This window comes from Physeter macrocephalus, chromosome 1 (assembly GCF_002837175.3).
Source record: "Physeter macrocephalus isolate SW-GA chromosome 1, ASM283717v5, whole genome shotgun sequence".
NCBI classification, from domain to species: Eukaryota; Metazoa; Chordata; class Mammalia; order Artiodactyla; family Physeteridae; genus Physeter; species Physeter macrocephalus.
In genome coordinates, this window is record NC_041214.2 from 112,843,049 (window position 1) to 112,861,474 (window position 18,426).

General features: G+C 35.0%; 1 protein-coding gene across 2 annotated transcripts in view; it reads right to left on the minus strand.

Moving 5' to 3' along the window:
* Window positions 1-5,100: 5,100 nt before the first annotated feature.
* The window catches only part of TBC1D23 (TBC1 domain family member 23), a 65,523-nt gene continuing 52,197 nt past the window's right edge, over window positions 5,101-18,426 (minus strand). Inside the window, exons 14-19 of one of the 2 annotated variants that reach the window (XM_007129014.4) lie at window positions 17,862-18,001; window positions 16,494-16,538; window positions 13,318-13,406; window positions 10,678-10,813; window positions 9,025-9,219; window positions 5,103-7,877 (exon numbers count right to left, since the gene is read on the minus strand). In XM_007129014.4, coding sequence (XP_007129076.1) covers window positions 7,796-7,877; window positions 9,025-9,219; window positions 10,678-10,813; window positions 13,318-13,406; window positions 16,494-16,538; window positions 17,862-18,001 — 687 coding nt within the window. In that variant the 3' untranslated portion in view covers window positions 5,103-7,795. Of the gene's footprint in view, window positions 7,878-9,024; window positions 9,220-10,677; window positions 10,814-13,317; window positions 13,407-16,493; window positions 16,539-17,861; window positions 18,002-18,426 lie in introns of both variants that reach the window. The other variant, XM_055085896.1, reaches the window with a different exon arrangement.

Sequence of the window (18,426 nt, forward strand, 5' to 3'; positions counted from 1 at the left end):
TGGGTTCAGACAAAATATCCTCAACAACAATTCAGTCCTCTAATATGCTGAAATCTGCTAATAATGTTTCAGGATATTTGCATTTTTAGTCAGGATTGCTTTTTGATTTTTGTGTTTTGTGTGTTTGAGCTTTTGTCAGGCTTGGGGATCAAAGATCATAAGACGAATAAAGTTTGCTATTCTTAATGCTCTGGAATAAACGATATTGAAATGTATCTTAGTTTTTAAAAGGATACTATAAAAAACATTCTGGGGACAATTAGGGACATTTAAATATGAACTGGATATTTGATGCTTTAATGAATTTTGTGTGATATCTGTGATTATGCCAGACATTGTCTTCACTCTGAGGAGATGCATGCTGAAGTATTTAGGGGTGAAGTGTCAGAACGTCTTGACTTGAAAATATGTGCTTATATAGAGATAAACCAAATATGGCAAAATGTTAATTATTAAATCTAGGAGGAGGATATATAGCTGTTCATGGTACTATTTTAAGACTTTTAAAAAGTTAAAATTTTAACACTTTCATAATAAACTCAAGGGGAAATGCATAGCAATTATGGGGTTTTTGAAGCTTTAACAGACTATCTGGACCTGGCTTTGCAGCAGGAAGATCTTTAATAAACTTTTAAATTCTGCTATACTTATAGCCTTTTGAGGTTCCTTATTCAATATTAGCCTCTTACAATCTGTAAAAAAAAAAAAAAAAAAAGTCACCCTTCATTTAGACTTGGAAGTTTATTGGCATAAAGTTGTATCCAACAATGGTTCCAAACACGGCTGGACATGTTATTGGAACATCCAGGTAGAGATGCCCAGTAGGCGGTTGGACATAAGCCTCAAGCTCAGATGCCCAGCCTGGAGACTGATTTAGGAGTCATCAGAAGTTTAGACCAAGATGGAGCTCTGAATGCGAATGAGAACACTCAAGTGGACTGTGAAAGGCACAGGCAGAAGAGGGGCCTGTGAAGCCTGGGAAAGAGCCATCCAAGAGGCAGGAGAACCAGAAGACCATCAAGCCCAAGAGCCGGTGGGTGCTGTGTTCCTTACATCCCATGCAGGGAAACTGCCAACCTGGATTCTAGAGAAGAGGAAAGTAATAAAAATGAAAACTGTTTTTGAGCTTTCCCTTAGAACTTTCTGGGCATAATAGAAAAGCTAGATGCTGGGTTCCAGTTCTGGCTCTGCCACTTATTTTATGTTAATACCTAGGGCAAATCACCTCACTCTCAGGACCTTGTCATCATGTGTAATACAAAAGGATTTAGAGTCAGAAGGAGAGAGGCAGGTGAGCTGAGTTTGTGCAGCCCTTCCACCACTCCACTCCCTGCCCCTTCAACCGCAGCAGCTCTGCCTGCGTTGTTTCCATATTCCCTTTCATCATATATTTGAAAAGCAGCCAAAGAGTAAAATCACTACACTAGGTGGATCTCTAAAACCTAGCTAAAATTCTGCTGTTGCCAACCATGTCTCACCGCTTTAATGTAGATGTCCAGGCTGGTACTGATCAGATTTCCATTTTTACTCCAGAGGAGCTATTCCAGCATCTCCAGCCATCTCTATTTACATGTCTTGATACCAGTTCGAACTCAACTGTCGAAACTAAATTTATCCCCTCTAAAAGAGCTCATCCCCGCTTTCCTCTTTCACTCACAGGCATCACCCTTTATACTGTTTTCCAGTTCTCTCTGCTCCCCATCCCCTCCTCCCAAAAATCTAAGTCACTTCTGTGTCTTTCAAGTCTTACCCCCAACCTCTGGCTAGCGACAGGGCGCTTCTTACTCTCCTGAAGCACCCCTTGATTTCTGCCCCTTTTTCTGTCCCCGCGACCACCATCCACAGCAAGGTCTTCCTCATTTTGGGGAGACTACTACAGGCAACTCATAACTGGTCTCCTTTCCACCAGCATCTTATCCTCCAGTCAGTCCTTCGTAGTATTAGGGAAGTTAGTCTGGGGGAACATGAGTTCAATTTGGGGGGTGAGGTAGGTATACAAATGACTAAGAGAGATGAAAGACTGAAAATCAGGAGGAAGAATTGGAATCATCTGCACCAGAAAAAGAGCAGAAACTTTAAGAGTGGATGAGATCCTAGAAGAATGTTTGTTACTACAAAAAACAAAAGACTCAAACTTGGGAATTATCATATTGGGTTTAGAGCTTTGCACAGGGTGAGCTGAAGGAGAGGGGTGGTGTGTGTATGTAAATGTATGTATAACTGCTTCTAAATTTCTGATGCAATTGTCTACAAATCAGAAGACCAGAGTTCAAAACTTTGCTTCGTCACTGGAAGGCCATGTAACTTTGGGCAAGTTATTAGCAGCATAGGGATAGCAACTTAAAATACCTACATGAACTAGAAAGGTACCTATGGAGTGAAGCTGGTGACTTGAAGAGAGAAAAGTGAGCAGTGACCTGATAGAGGCCCCTAGCTCTGGCCTACTGTTTCCAGACCCCAGCAAAGAAGTCAGTCATAGCCTATCATTCATGAGCATGAACTCTGGAATTGGATGGTCTGGTTTTAAATCCTGGCTCTAACACTTATTTGCTATATATCTTAGAAATAGTTATCCTCTTTGTGCCTTTATTTCTTCATCCATAATATGGGGATAATATCATACATAGCCTAAGACTGTTGTGAGGATCACACTATGACCACCTGGGATTTACCCCAGGAATAGAAGGTTGGTTTAACATATGAAAACCAATTAATGGAATAAACCTTTAATAAAGGAGAAAAGCCACATGACTATCTCCACAGATGCAAACAACTTTTGACAAAAATCCAACACTGTTCATGATAAAAAATACTGTCACAGGCAATGTTTGTGTACCCCTACAATTCATACGATGAAACCCTAATCACTAGGGTGATTTGGAGACAGGGCCTTGGGAAGGTAATTAGGCTTAGATGAAATCATGAGGATGGGGCCCTCATCATGGGATTAGTGTTCTTGTAGGAAGAAGAAAGAGCAAGAGAGCTCTCTTTGAGAGCACAGAGGAAAAGACAAACAAAGACACAGTGAGAAGGTGCCCATCTCCAAGTCAGGAAGAGAACTCTCTAGAACCTAACCATGCTGGTACCCTGATCTCGGACTTCAGCTTCATAACTGTGAGAAAATAAATTTGTTGTTCAGGCCACCCAGTCTATGGGGTATTTTGTTATGGCAGCCTGAGCTGACTAATACAAACACTCAATAGACTAGGAAACACAACTTCCTCAGTCTGATAAAGGCCATCTATGGGGGATTCACACTTAATGGTGAAATTCTAGATGCTTTCCCTCTAAGATCAGGACAAGACAAGAATGTCCACTTTTATCACTTCTATTCAACATTGCACTGGAAGCTTTAGCGAGGGCCATTATGTAAAAAAGGAAACAAAAAGGCAGCCAGATTGGAAAGAAAAAAGTAAAACTATCTCTGTTCATAGATGATAGGACCCTAAATGGAGAAAATCCTAATGAATCCACAAAATACTGTTAGAACGAATACAAAATTCAGCAAAATTGGAAAATACAAGATCTATTAACAAAAATCAATTATATTTCTCCACATTAGCCATGAACAATCTGAAAATGAAATTCAGAAAACTTCCATTTACAATAGCATCAAAAAGAATAAAATACTTAGGAATGTATTTAATAAAAGAAGTTTAAGACTTGTACACTGAAAAACTATAAAACATCATTGAAAGAAATTAAAGAAGACCTAAATAAATTAAAGACATCCTATGTTCATAGATTAGAAGGCAGTATTGTTAAAATGCCAATAATTCCCAAATTGATTTACAGATTCAATACAATACCTATCAAAATCCCAGCTACTTTTTTTTTCAGAAACTGATAAGCTAATCTAAAAATTCATATGGAAATGCAAAGGGCTAAGAATAATGAGAAACTAAGAAATAATCTTGAAAAAGATCAAAGTTGGAGGACTCACACTTCCCAATTTCAAAAGTTACTACAAAGCTATAGTAATCAAGACAATGTGTTCCCGTCATAAGAATATATTTATAGACCAATGCCAATAGGAATGAGTACAGAAATAGAACCTCACAGTTATGGTCTACTGGTTTTCAACAAGGGTCCCAGACTATTCAATGTGAAAAAAAAAATAATTTTTTCAACAGATAATGCTGGGACAACAGGATATCCACATGCAAAAGAACAAGTTGGACCCCTACCTCATATTCATAATCAAAAATTACTCAGATGGATCAGTGACCTAATTAAAAGAATTAAAACTATAAAGCTTAGAGAAGAAAACATAGGAGTAAATCTTCATTACCTCTGATTAGACAACTGATTACTTAGATATGATACCCAAAGCACCAAGTGACAAAAAGAAAAATAAAGAAACTGGATGTCACCAAAACTAAAAACTTTTATGGTTCAAAGGACACCATCAAGAATGTGAAAAGAGAACCCAGAGAATGGGAGAAAATGTATCTGACAAGAGATGTGTACCCAGAATATGTAAAGAACACTTACAACTCAACAATAAAGACAAATAACCCAATTTAAAAATAGGCAAGGAATCCAAATCAACAGTTCTCCCAAGAAGTTATACAAATAGCCAATAAACACAGGAAACTCAACCACCATTAGTCATTAGGGAAATGTAAATGAAAACCACGAGATACCACCTCACGCCCTAGGATGGCTATAACAAAAAACACAGGAAGGCAAAAAAAGCAAGGAAGGAGAGAAACTGGAGCACTCATAGACTGCCAGATGGAATGTAAAATGGTCAAGCTCCTCTGGGAAATAGTTTGGAAGTTCCTCAAAAGTTAAATGTAGAATTTAACATATGACAGAGTAACTCATAGATACCCAAGATAATTGAAAACATGTCAACACAAAAACTTGTATGTGAATATTCAAAGCAGTATTATTCTTAATAGCCAAAAAGTAGAAGCAATTCAAATGTCCATCAATTAATAAATGAATATAAAAGTGATATTCCATACAATGGAATATTATTCAGCCATGAAAAGAAATGAAATTCTGACAGATGCTACAACATGGATGAAGCTTGAAAACATCAGGCTAGGTGAAAGAAACCAGACACAAAAGCCACTTATTGAATGATTTCTTTTATCATAAAATGTCCAGAATAGGCAAATCCATAGCGACAGAAAGTAAATTAGCGGTTACTAAAGGCAGGAGGGAGTGGGGAAGAGGGGAGTGACCGCTAATGTGTGTGGGGTTTCTTTTTGGGGTGATGAAATGTCCTGGAATTTAACAGTGGTGATGGTTGAGCAACTGTGAATATACTAAAAACCACTGAATTGTAGACTTTTCAAAAAGGTAAACTTTATAGTATGTGGATTATATTTCAATAAAGTTTTTTAAGTTCAAGATGTTAATGGTAAAGTTGAGATATTACTTTCATCACACATTCAACCTATGAAGTTGGGTCTCCCCCAAGTCAAACTGTCAAATTTTAAATAGAACTGTCAACCTATGGAAGTTAGTTTAGTATGTTAGAATATCATGCTAAGGAGTTTTAATGGTCCTGTATGAAACATACCAGTGGCAAAATGGTTGAGTATATATCAGTAAAAATATATCATCTCTACTAGAAAACATGTTTTATTAATGGTGGACAAGTGACATCAAATATTACATAGGGGATTAATTTTACACCTTAATAAGCAATAATAATTCCCAGGGATTAGGGAGAGACATGGGGTACTTTTTCTTTTCACTCAATTTCTTTGAGCCTTGTTTTTCTCATCTTGAAAATACAGAAAATACCAACCTCATAATGCTGCAACCCCTGCAATCCTTAAGGGTCCACGAGAGGTGGATATCCCAGGGTGAATTCTAGTTCTCTGGTTATCGGGACAGTGAAGGGAGGATAAGCTACATAAGTGCCTAATACAATCAACAAAATGTCTTTTCATTTGATATTCATGACTAATAACTGGGCTATTTCAGATGAGAAAACTGAAGTTCAGATGAGTAGTTCAAGGGAGGAATTTACTACATGTAGAATGTAATGTAATTAGTTTTAAACTACCTCTTTCCTCCTCCCCATCTAGAAGAACAGAAATAGGAATCTAATACTTTCAAACCTAAAATCTGAACATTTAAATTCCACTGAAAGGATAGCCCTCAATTTCCTAACTTTATTGTATCCATAGAGATTTACAAATGGGGGGAAAGGGAGAAAGAGAGAGGGAGAGACACACTGTCCTTAAGAACAAAGTTTTGAGCAAACTGTACTGATTTATTTACAACTGTAATTTATAAAGAGTAACACAAATAACTTTACACTAATATTATGAAAGAAGTCCCATGGTTGAAATGGGCAAAAAATGAGACTTCAAGACATTTCTAAAAGCGGCACCAAAAGAAGGGAAAAAATGCAGTACAACAGTTGTGGGGAGAGTTATAAATATCAAGTATTGCACCAGGTGCAATTTCATGCAAATGTCTTCAACCACTCAAACTTTACTATTTAGATATTAGAATAAAATATCTTGAACTATGTTGCCTTTTTTTCACTTGATTTCCATTAAGTAAATTAAAATAACTGGCTGTAAACAGAATACATCTAAATATTTCTCCTATCAACCCCTTAGAGACAATCCATTACATTTTAGGACATAGCAGGTTGTGAGGATTTGCTACTTCCCAAACAGATTTTATAAGCAGTCATTCCATGGCCCCAAACGTGTTTCTGGATTTCTTTCACCAAATGTGTCTAATAAGAGCCTCAATTAATTAAACTGAGAAAGCTGCAAAATAAAGCAGACCACTTTTCAGTTTTGTATGTCATATTAAGAGACTAAAAATCATTTCAAACCACTGGAACTTTAGTAAGAGAACAAAAACCAAAGAAGAGAAAGAAATTTCAGAAAGTGATGATAAAAACTAGTTTAGACAGCTCTCTGATTATCTGGCTTTTCTTTAGGTGGATAATAGTGTGGTCACAGACATAATCTCACTGAGGATAAATCCATGTGTACTCAACACCTGTTTTGAAACATTCTAAATCAAATATTCCTCTTGTAATAAAGACCAATGACATTTTTAAAGATACAAGTCAGTCTCCCAAGTGTTAATTTTAATCTTAACATGCCTACCTACGTATTATAATGCTTTTAACTGCTCCTTAGAGACAATTAGGGTGAAGTTTAGTATCTGAAGCACTAAGTGTTCAAACTATTAGCTAATGGTGCAAAGATGACTTAGAAACTGATGTTTCAACATTTCACTAGCTGGTCTGCATCTGAGTTGGCTGGAATCTTCATCCATTGCATTAGAAAAGATTTCACTCTTTTTAAGAACAGAAACAGCAAGCTAATTATTAATCTATGTAATACTTTTTAGTTTCTGATACTGCTCAGTGGGTAAACCTAAATGTAGCAATTAAAGGGGTCTCTTCAACGAATTCTATCTCTAATTTTCAGTGAAGACACTGCAAATATATATGTGTATGGTTGTTTTTAAATCTAAACTGATGCATGTTCCCTTAAAACAGCTCTTCAAAACAGAACTGCATTCTGCACCCTTAGTTCATAAGGGCACAGGGTCAGTTACTTCAAAGTCATTTAGTAACTGACCTTTATGAGAAATCATTTTACAAAACCAAAAATGCAAAAGAAAATTTTTTAAAAATTTAACTTTCCAGAGATTGATTATAATAATTTACACCTTCTTAGACTTGCTATTCAAGCACCCCCAAAAGCAAATGAAAGTCTCCGGTTAGTATTCAGACAGGAAAATATGTCCATATTTCTCTTGGTTGCCTTAATTTCTTTTGAAATAATTTTCTTTTATATTAACTTTCCAAAGCATCCAAAACTTTCATGATCTGTTGTTTTATGGCTTTGGTAGCATCTCCTGCATTTGGAATCAAATACCTATGGGGGAAAAATATATATATTAATATAGAGCCTTCTGTTCAGGACTCAACTTAGATATCACTTCCAATGGGGAAGTAACCTACAAATCAAGCACAGATGCCCTCCTATGTACTCCCCATCACTTATTTCAACATATACTCAAAAGAGTTATTTTGAAAGAAAGAAAATCTAAATGCAAAAGCAAGGTGATTTTTCATATTGCGTAGAGCAAGGTGGAATGAACTAGAGATCAGGAGTCAGGAGGGCTATATTTGGTTCTAACACAAGTGTGAAGATCTGGAAGTCATTCAACCCCTCTGGGCTTCACATTTTTACCTGTAAGATTAAAGATGGTTTAGCTTAGATAGCAGTGTGGTCTATGGCCCTTGTGCCGGTCCATGAACTGTTTGTCACTGGTCCACAATGAGATAAGGAAGAACTTGTACCAGACTGTAAATTAACTACATCATACAGCACACTGCTTACTTCGTTGATACGTTTTTAAAACAAGAATTTTTTGATGAAGGAAAATAAAAGCTCCTTATTTAATTGCAAACCAGCGTTTAGTGTAGCACTGGTGTAGATTATTCCTAAAGACCCTTCTGTCAAAAAGTTTGTGAAATTAGCTACTGCACTTAATGAAATCATGTGCTAATGGCTAAACCATATATTACTACAAATTTGTAAGAAAAAAGATAGTGAGAATACTAATAAAAATGGTTCAAGGGCTTCCCTGGTGGCGCAGTGGTTGAGAGTCCACCTGCCGATGCAGGGGACACGGGTTCGTGCCCCGGTCTGGGAGGAACCCACATGCCGCGGAGTGGCTGAGCCCGTGAGCCGCAAGGGCTTCCCTGGTGGCGCAGTGGTTGAGAGTCCACCTGCCGATGCAGGGGACACGGGTTCGTGCCCCGGTCTGGGAGGAACCCACATGCCGCGGAGTGGCTGAGCCCGTGAGCCATAGCCGCTGAGCCTGCGCGTCCGGAGCCTGTGCTCCGCAACGGGAGAGGCCACAGCAGTGAGAGGCCCGCGTACCCGCCCCCCACCAAAAAAAAAAATGGTTCAAGTATCCTGTTCCACCACCCATTCCCCAAAATAGAGAAACAAACCGTGTTTAATAATGAACTAATTCAGTAATTCAGATAACATCATCCTAAGAAAATCTTACCTTTCGATTGCCAAGATTTCTATTCCTGAAGTGCTGCTGTTTCCATACTTGAAGGTAATTAGCTCAGGATGTTTTTTTTTGGATGTTATTTTAACCACAGAATTCAGTGCTTGTCGAGACTGTATATAAGCCAATCCTTTCCGTGAAAGAATCTCCCTTAAACAGTACATATGTGTTGCAGTAACCAACAGATGACTTCAGAGGGACAAAAGCATTAAAAAAACAAAAAGAATTTAAAGAAATGTCATTTAAAACAGCTATTACTTCAACAGCCCCAATTATAAAAAATGTTCAACTCCAGATGAAATTACTTTTGAGTTAAAAAGTGAAGGCAAAGGATCGTCTATAAACAAATAAGCTACCTAGTAACAGCTTTTAATTTTCCTTTAGTTGTATGCAAAATTAATGTTTTATTAACAGATAATCCTGTAACTGTTTAAGAGCAAAAGTTATATTTAATATAATAAAAACTACAATACAATTAGAAATTAAAATAATAAATGTTTAGAATCTATTCTATATGGTATTTGGAATATACTACCTTTCAGACTTTTAACAGTAAACTATCCTCATTCAACATACCATAACATATACTTTATGTCAAAGACCACTAAGCAATACCTGGGCTGCCTTACATATTTAATAATATTCTGTAACTGGATCCTAAAGGCAAAATAGGGATAGAATTATTAATATACACACCCTGCTTTGTGTCTCAGCTCACTTTTAGTATAGTGATAATACTCGCACACTTTTATGAAATACAACAGGACAAACATCAGATATCCAGAATGTGGGACATTCTGCAGAACAGTTGGCCTAGACTCAAAAAGGATTCATTCATCATGAAGAAAAGGGGGAAGTATGGTGAGGGAAGCAGTATTGTTCTACACTGGGTGAGACTAAAGAGAGATAACAGGCAAATGCAATGTGTGAAACAGGACCGGATCCTGGACCAGGAAGAAAAAAAACAAAGATGATAAAAGATACTTTAGAGACACTGAAAAATTTGAGTGTGTTCTGTATGTTGAATGATGTTCATTAATTTTAAAGTTTTTAAAGATGTGATAGTGGTACTGGAGTTGTGGAGGAGACTGTTCATATTCTTTGGAGATTTATGCTGAAGCATTTAGGGGTGAAGTGTCATATCTGTAAGCTTCTTCTGAATGGTTTGACAAAAAGAAAGTGTATGTGTATGTGTGTATGTATATACAAACATAAAGAGAGAGATGGGGTAGTGTGAAAAAAAGTTAAAACCTGGTGAGTCAGAGAGGCTTATAAAGATATTCAATGTACTATTTCTTCAACTTTTCTGTTTAAATTTTTCAAAATAAAAAAAATTACATAAGAAATATTTTTTTTTAATCAAGACATATAATACAAGTTGACAGAGGGAAATTATATCTCATTGTGTGTTTTTTTTTTTTTTTGCTGCACTGCACGGCATGTGGGATCTTAGTTCCCTGATCAGGGATTGAACCCATGCCCCCTGCAGTGGGAGCTCAGAGTCTTAACCACTGGACCGCCAGGGAAATCCCCGGGAAATTATATCTTATTGTACTTGGATACATAAAATTTCTTCTGCAGCTACCTTTTATATCATTACTTCCCTAAATTCAATTTTACTTCTGAAGAAGGTATTTTAAAAAGTACCTAGGAAATATGTGTCCACTTTCTTTCACTTCTTTACAAGGAAAATGATGCTTGACGTCTGGCTTGTTTATCCAAGTCTGAATGTTTACAACCTCTTTTCTATCATCATCTGACATTGAAGAACTGTCAATTTCATCTATAAAGAATTATAAGATGTTAAAAGTGGGTATCACCAACTTTAAAAATGATACATTTTTTAATAGCCTGAAAAAAATTTCAGTAGTATTTTAAACACACATGTTGGAAAAAAAAAAATCAATTCTAACCCAGCTACTATATTTCCTTATGCCACTGGTACTACTATAAAAGCATTATTATGAAACATAACTCTATATGGTACGAAAATCAAGTGAAAATATTGAGAATATACTTTTAAAATATTAAACTATGAGGAATTTCAACTTTTTTTATTTATATAACATAACTCTAATCTATGACTAGTCTGTAGAGAGATGGCAGAATTGTCCAATAATAATATTAGCACCTATCTTGAGGGCAAAGATGGCAGAGTTCTTTTTCTCTTGCTGGTTTCTTTTTTTTTTTTAATTGAAGTATAGTAGATTTACAAAATTATATTAATTTTAGGTGTACAACATAGTGATTCAATATTTTTATAGATTGCACTTCATCTGCAGAGTTGCTGGTTTCTGATTTTAAGGAAAATAACAACAACAAAAAAATCCATGCTGGGATAGATAAGTAAAAATCTATTTAGTGGGATTTTTTGTGAGAGAAATATAAGACATTCTAGTTATTTTGTTTTTCTAATTTAACAAAGGGGAATTACACTCCCTAGAGTTAATAATCGTAGATATTCTTCTCTTTGCTTTTTAAGAAATCAAAATATAAAAAGACATAATAAAAAAATGAAATCTCACATATCTATTCACTTCTAGCTTAAATAAAAAAGTGAAGCGCTCATGGATTTCTGCCCAGTCACATCCCACATCCCCCTTTCTTCCCCACTAAGAAACAGTGACTATGTGAATTTGGTGTCTCATCTTTACTTTTAACCCAACATGAATATTCTTAAATAATATACAGTAGTGTTTTGCATTTTAAGTAAAATTTATATAAATAGTATACTGTTCAATTGTATTCTTCTGCAACTGCTACCCAACTCCCAACATTGTAAAATTTATCCATGTTGACACACATAGCTCTAGTTTTCTTATTTTTCATTACTGTGCAATTTTCCAGAGTGTAAATATATATGTGTATATATACATGTATGATATGTGAAATATACCATCATTTATTCATCCATTTCCCTCTTCCCTTTGTTAATGGAATAACAAATATTTAGAGAGAGATAGAGACTGACAGGTAACAGGAAAATGGCAAAAGAGGGGGAGGAAAAAGGAGAAAAGGAAACAATTACAAATAGCACACAGAAGTGCATGAAACAGAAGATTAAGAATAGCTAGAGAAGGTGTTGGGGAAAAATCTATATAGAAATAAAATGCAATGTACTGATTATTTTACTATAATATAAAATAAAAGAAGAAGTATATTTTTAGATTTTATATACAGGAACATAAAAATTTTGTGTAGGAGAAAATAAAAATTCTGTGTATTTGCTTCAAAAAAAAGAAATAACACATAGAAAATTACATTTACCTCAATGCAGTTTTCAGGAAGTTGACTCTGTAATATCCATTAAAATGTCAAATGTGAGCCCCTCTAATCTGGCAATCTTACTGTTAAGAATTTACCCTCTGGATATACTTGCAAAAGTTAACCTAGATATATGCATAAAGATAGCCATTGCTATTTGAAACAGAAATAAAACTGGAAAACTACCAGTGTCAATTGAGAGAAGAATGATTTAATTATGGTACGTTTATATAATATAAAGAGAACAGAATGATTTAATTATGGTACGTTTGTATAATAGAAAGAGAATTGTGAAGGTATACAGGCTGAGGTGGAAAATATGAAACATATATTACTAAGTGGAAAAAGCAGGATGAGATTTGGGAGTATTTTTTTCTTATTTTGTACTTTTACATACAACATATACTTTACATACCATACATATTTTATATATTTTTTCTAACTCAATACACATTAATATTAATTATGATTACTTAAGCAGGGTAATCTGGGCAGTGAGATTATGAACCAAAGTAATAAATTATTTTTTTAAATATAAAGAAAAACAATCACAGAGGATGACAAACTTCCCTGGCATAATATCCCCATCTTGTGGCCCTTTAGGCTACTGCCTCCAGTTTCAAAAGGCTCTTTTCAGATGTCTCAATTTTGGAATTCCCCAAACTTAGGCCCCACAGCCCTCAATCTCCTACGTGGGTGGATCAGGGGGATTTAAATCCAATCCCATGGATTTAAATACTATTTATACACTGATAATTCCCAGATTATCACCAGCTTAGACTTCTCTCCTCAACTAAAGACTCCTATAATCAACCGCCTACTCAGCATTTTTATGGCATAATTTAAGATGTCTAAAACCAAACTCTTAATAGAAAAACCACAGACTCTCCAATCTCCTCTACAGAATCTCATTGTGTCTTTTTTTTTTTTTTTTAAGCAGTTGTTCAGCTATTCCCAGAATTATCTCTATAATCGCTCCTGGTGCTTGAAGAAAGCAGTCTATAAATAAGTGTATTGCTATACCTGTGTCGTATTCTTCTTCATCCCCAATGCTGAAAACAGGCTTTACACCACGGTAAGGCTTTCCCACTCTGTCACTGCTGCTCACATGCCTATATTCAAAGAATTTTAGGAGGGAAATCATCACTTAAGTTACCAAAGATTTTCACCAAGTACCGTTTGAATATTAAAACAAAATACAAATGTTCTGTGTGCCCACCATGTACCACCCAGTTTCAGGAGAGCTATGTTAAGGAAATTGAAACAAGATAAGGAAATTGTTAGCAAAAGTGGCATAAGGTCTTGGGTATGCGGAATGTTTTCAAATCTGTAAAAATTAAATTTTAAACAATTTTAATGTTCATATAAAACCAATGCATTGTGAAGTTCCTTAACCTCTCTGTGCTTCTGTGTCCTTATCTGTAAAATGGTGGTAACAATATCTACCCTTCTTGGTTACTGTGAAAATTAAATCAGTTAGGACTTCCCTGGTGGCACAGTGGTTAAGAATCTGCCTGCCAATGCAGGAGACACGGGTTCAAGCCCTGGTCCAGGAAGATGCCACATGCCGCGGAGCAACTAAGCCCATGTGCCACAACTACTGAGCCTGCGCTCTAGAGCCCGCGAGCCACAACTACTGAAGTCCACGAGCCTAGAGCCCGTGCTCCGCAAAAAGAGAAGCCACTGCAATGAAGAGTAGCCCCCGCTCCACGCCACTAGAGAAAGCCTGCGCAGCGACGAAGACCCAACGCAGCCAAAAATAAATTAATAAAAAAATTAAATCAGTTAATATTTGGTAAAGCTCTTAGAACAATGCCTGGCATACAGAAAGTGCTACATACATGTTTGTTAGACAAAACAGTTTACGAAACCAAATATTCAAATTCCAGTAGGAATGCCTAATTCTCATATGGGTACAAATGTCTTAAGGTTTTTCCTCCCATTTTTTTTTTCATTACTGTTGCTTTTGTTTTAACAGAAACTAAGATGCTACTTCTTTTACATAAATAAACCATGAAAATGAATTTGCCTTTCACTTTCAAGTGACAGAAACATAAACATGTAAACTCAAACTTAGTAAGTTCTGCAGGAAGTATGACCTCTCTCTTTTTTAATATAAAAATCAATACCTCATTACTTTTCAGGTAACCTCAAATAAACCAATAAGTAAACTTACAATATTTTGACAAAATACCACATGTTTCTGGAGAAAGAGTATTGTATTATTTGTAGAATAAGGTTCAGCTAAGATAATCTATGATGAAGGAAAACTGTGGCTTTTTTTTCCTTGTCATGTATCGAGAGTTCAATGTGGAAAAAAATCAAGTTATGTGTCTTAGTCTTAGAATTCAATTTTTCCAGAAGACAGAGATCAAATCTGTATTTTAAATGATTTCTTAATACATATCATCAATAAAAATCAAGACCTAATTTTGTTAAAATACGCTTAAATCTTTATTTCTCCCAAAACAACATTCCTCAACAGAAAACCAATGAGAGTTGAGTATATAACAGAATTATAAGTTAGATTAATCAATACACTGCTTACAGTTTAAGTTATAAAATCATTTGATTTTTATGTTAAAGCATATCTAATGTAAAATTATCCTATAAATTATCAAACTATGCTCATTAAAGAAAATGAAAGAAATAATTCAAATACCTATGAAACTCAGATTCAGCTTTCTTACAAAAGGCAAAGATAATATAGCTTTGGGTAACAATACTTTAGTGCCGTCTAGATTATAAAATTGTATGAGATTAAGTTATTGGTGCTCTCCTGATATTGAAGTATAAACTGCTATAACACAGAAAGTAACAAAGATAATGTTTACAGTAAATGCTTGAACCAGAATATAAGTGACATCCAAGAAAAAAAGCTGGACTCTTTTTAAAAAGCAGTATATCTATGCTTTTTTAGCAGCAACAAAATCTACAAGAGTTTGAGTAGATTTTAACCTGATTTACTGACCTCAAAAACCAACCCAATTTATTCTAACTTTTCAATAAACTCTATTTTCAAAATGGATATATCTGCCTGTGGACTAGAGAAGATAATTTGAATGTTTAAAAAATTATTTGCGATAAAACTTGGGAGTTAAAATTAGACTAATTCAATGGTCCTGTAACAAGAGAAAACAGAAAGATGATTCACAAATAGATTATAATTTAAAAGAAGCAATCTCCTTTAAAATTATAAAATTATAATAGAAGCTCTGTAATTGGCATTGGCATTCACAGAGAGTAAAAATTCTTATCCGTAAGTTGAAAGTAAACTATTGTTAAAAATGCTACTTCTAACTCACTGAAAATATTGAAATGACCTGCTAAAAAAGTCAACTCCATTATTCCAAAGCTTAACTTACATTCAAAGTATGATTAGAATTTCTTTTTAATGTTCATAGGGATTGCTATAATTGATATTCAAATTCAAATTGCAGAAAAATCATGAGTATAAAAACTGTAAAGCCATACAGTATAATGTTCTTTTGTTTATCCTAATTGAAGATCCAGTAGATTTCTAAACTTTAAACCTATGGAATCTAATGACAAGTACTCCGTTTTATTGTGGTCAGAGAAGAGATGGATTATATTTTAACATGTCCACCATGGCCTAATTTCTATCAAGAAAAAGCAAAGGTAGAACCCTAGAACTATAGTTTGTTGACACCAATTTATATAATGTTAACTCACCAACTTACATACATCTTATTAAGAAAAACCTAGCAATAATATAAAACTACATAGTGTACATGAAATTTAAAAAAATTTGAACCACAAACTGTGCCTTTTTTCAGATGCTATAATTTTCCCTACTGTTAGAGCACAAGACAGAAGTAAATGATCTCCAAAGCTAATACCCTCCTAACTCTGAGACTACATATTTTCTTTGTTTCACCTTCCTCTGTCTCAGAATAAAAACTGCAGATTTTATGAAGTTGTTGGGTTTGAATGTACTTGATTTTCATATGAGGAATGGGAGATATAAAGAAGGCAAGGAAAAAAATTAAAATGATCGAGCAAAAAACCAAAAGGAAAACATATCAGCATCACACACTCCTAAAAGCAGAATGAGAAAAGTTTAGCACTTGAAACAGCTGCATGAAATTTTAGCCAAGACAACATGAGGCTTATAGACAGCATGAGGCATGCTAAAGGAAAAGGATGGTCCAGTAAAGCTGCTCTACTCATTGGCTTACCGCTCGGTACATGTTCTGTCTGGCCAAGGAAGATTGAAAGACATTCTATAGCAAATTGAGGCAGAGGACAGAACAATATGATTATTAAAAATGCAAAAGCTTTAAAACAAAAATATAGTATAATCAGTTTTTCTAACCCAGAGGGTATATTAAAAAAGAATGTTTTGATCATCCCAAGTACAAAGAAAAATGAAGAAAAGCCAGTTTCAAGTGATTCTTTAACGAAGATAAAATAGTCTTTTCAACTTAGAATTATCACTAGTTCATTTTAAAATGAATTTTAAGTGTTCATGCTACAAAATGTACCAATAATAGTACCCTAATTGAGAATGCACTAACTAAAAGTAATTTTAAAATAAGGCTTTTGAAAGCAGACATAATTTTAATGAGGAAAAAAAACCTTTCAGCCTTGATAAAACACTTTAACATTATCAGGTGTCCATTGTAGACAAGGTACAATTTTTTTGGATTAGTGAAAATAATCTATATTTTCTTTGCTATTTACTAAATGGGAAAAAAATCTCTGTATGCATATGTACTTTATTTAATAAAGTGAAAAATAGTAAATGCCTTATATTCAGTTCTTAAAATCAAATACTTCAACTTTCCTAGGATGCTGCAAGTAAGACATGAGAGTGAAATTAAATACTATAATACATTTCCAAGATCAGGCTTGCTTAGAAACAAATTTCACGCTCGGATTATTAGGTTAGCTTTGAACTCTAAGAACAAGGAAGATCAATGAGACCAACATGTGGAGGAAAAAAAAACATACTGTGCCCTCACAGTTCCAGTAAGAAACAATATAACAGACGTTCTTAAACTTATAATTTGTTAGCTGGATACTTCATTTGTAATTGGGAAAATAGGGGTCACACATGCTGTGAACAAAATTCTATGAAGATCTGAATTCTTAAACTTTACAAAAACGGGTTTCTACTTGATTTAGTATGACCAAATTTTCTAGGTTTTAAATTCCTGAAGCAGAGAAACAGATTCCTGCTATGAGATTACTGCACTTAGCAGATGATTCCCAACCATTTGACATGTGGGAAGTAGCTGCTATATGAAGTGTCATGTACATAATAGCATTGGAATAATTTTTTTCTAATGAATGGCGTGAAGGGGCAGAATTATTACTTGCCTCCTATTCTGAGCAGTGTGAGAAGAGAGAGTAATCTTTATAGTAATATTTTATAGCAATAAAGAACATCTCTGTGATGACAACGAAAACTGGAATCATCTAATAAAAAATGTAATTTGCGATCCTTTTCTAGAACACATTCTATTCAACTAACATTTACTGTTAAGATACTTTTCTATAGTTTTAATTACTCATCACAAATTCATACTGTATAAGCAACTCACCGGTCCACAGGAGTTGATGTATTCTCAATAAAACTGATAACTTTTTCCCTGACATTAACGGATTTTGTCTTCAAAGCAACAGTCATTTTATTTACTAGTGATTTCATTCCTCTATCATTTGAGCCATTAGAAGATTCACCCTGAAAAAAAGAAAAAAAGAAAAACAACTTACTGATGGATTAACTGTTCTCCAAATGATTAGCAAGATACACTACTGATAAAGGTTATCTAGATGCTATGTCCTGAACTGGGTGCACCCCCCGACCATAAATTCGTGTGTTTAAGTCCTAATCCCCAGGGTACCTCAGAAAGTGACTGAATGTGGAGATAGGGCCTTTAAAGAGTAAACTAAGGTTAAATGAGGTGGGTCCTAGCAATATGACTGATGTTCTTACAGGAAGAAGGGGATACATCAGGGATTCACATGCACAGAAAAAAGGCCATGTGCCAACATCACAGGAAGGTGGTACTCTGAAAGCCAAAGACAGAGGCCTTAGGAGAAATGAAACCTGCTAGCCCTTTGATCCCAGACCTCTAGCCTCTGGAACTATGAGAAAATACATTA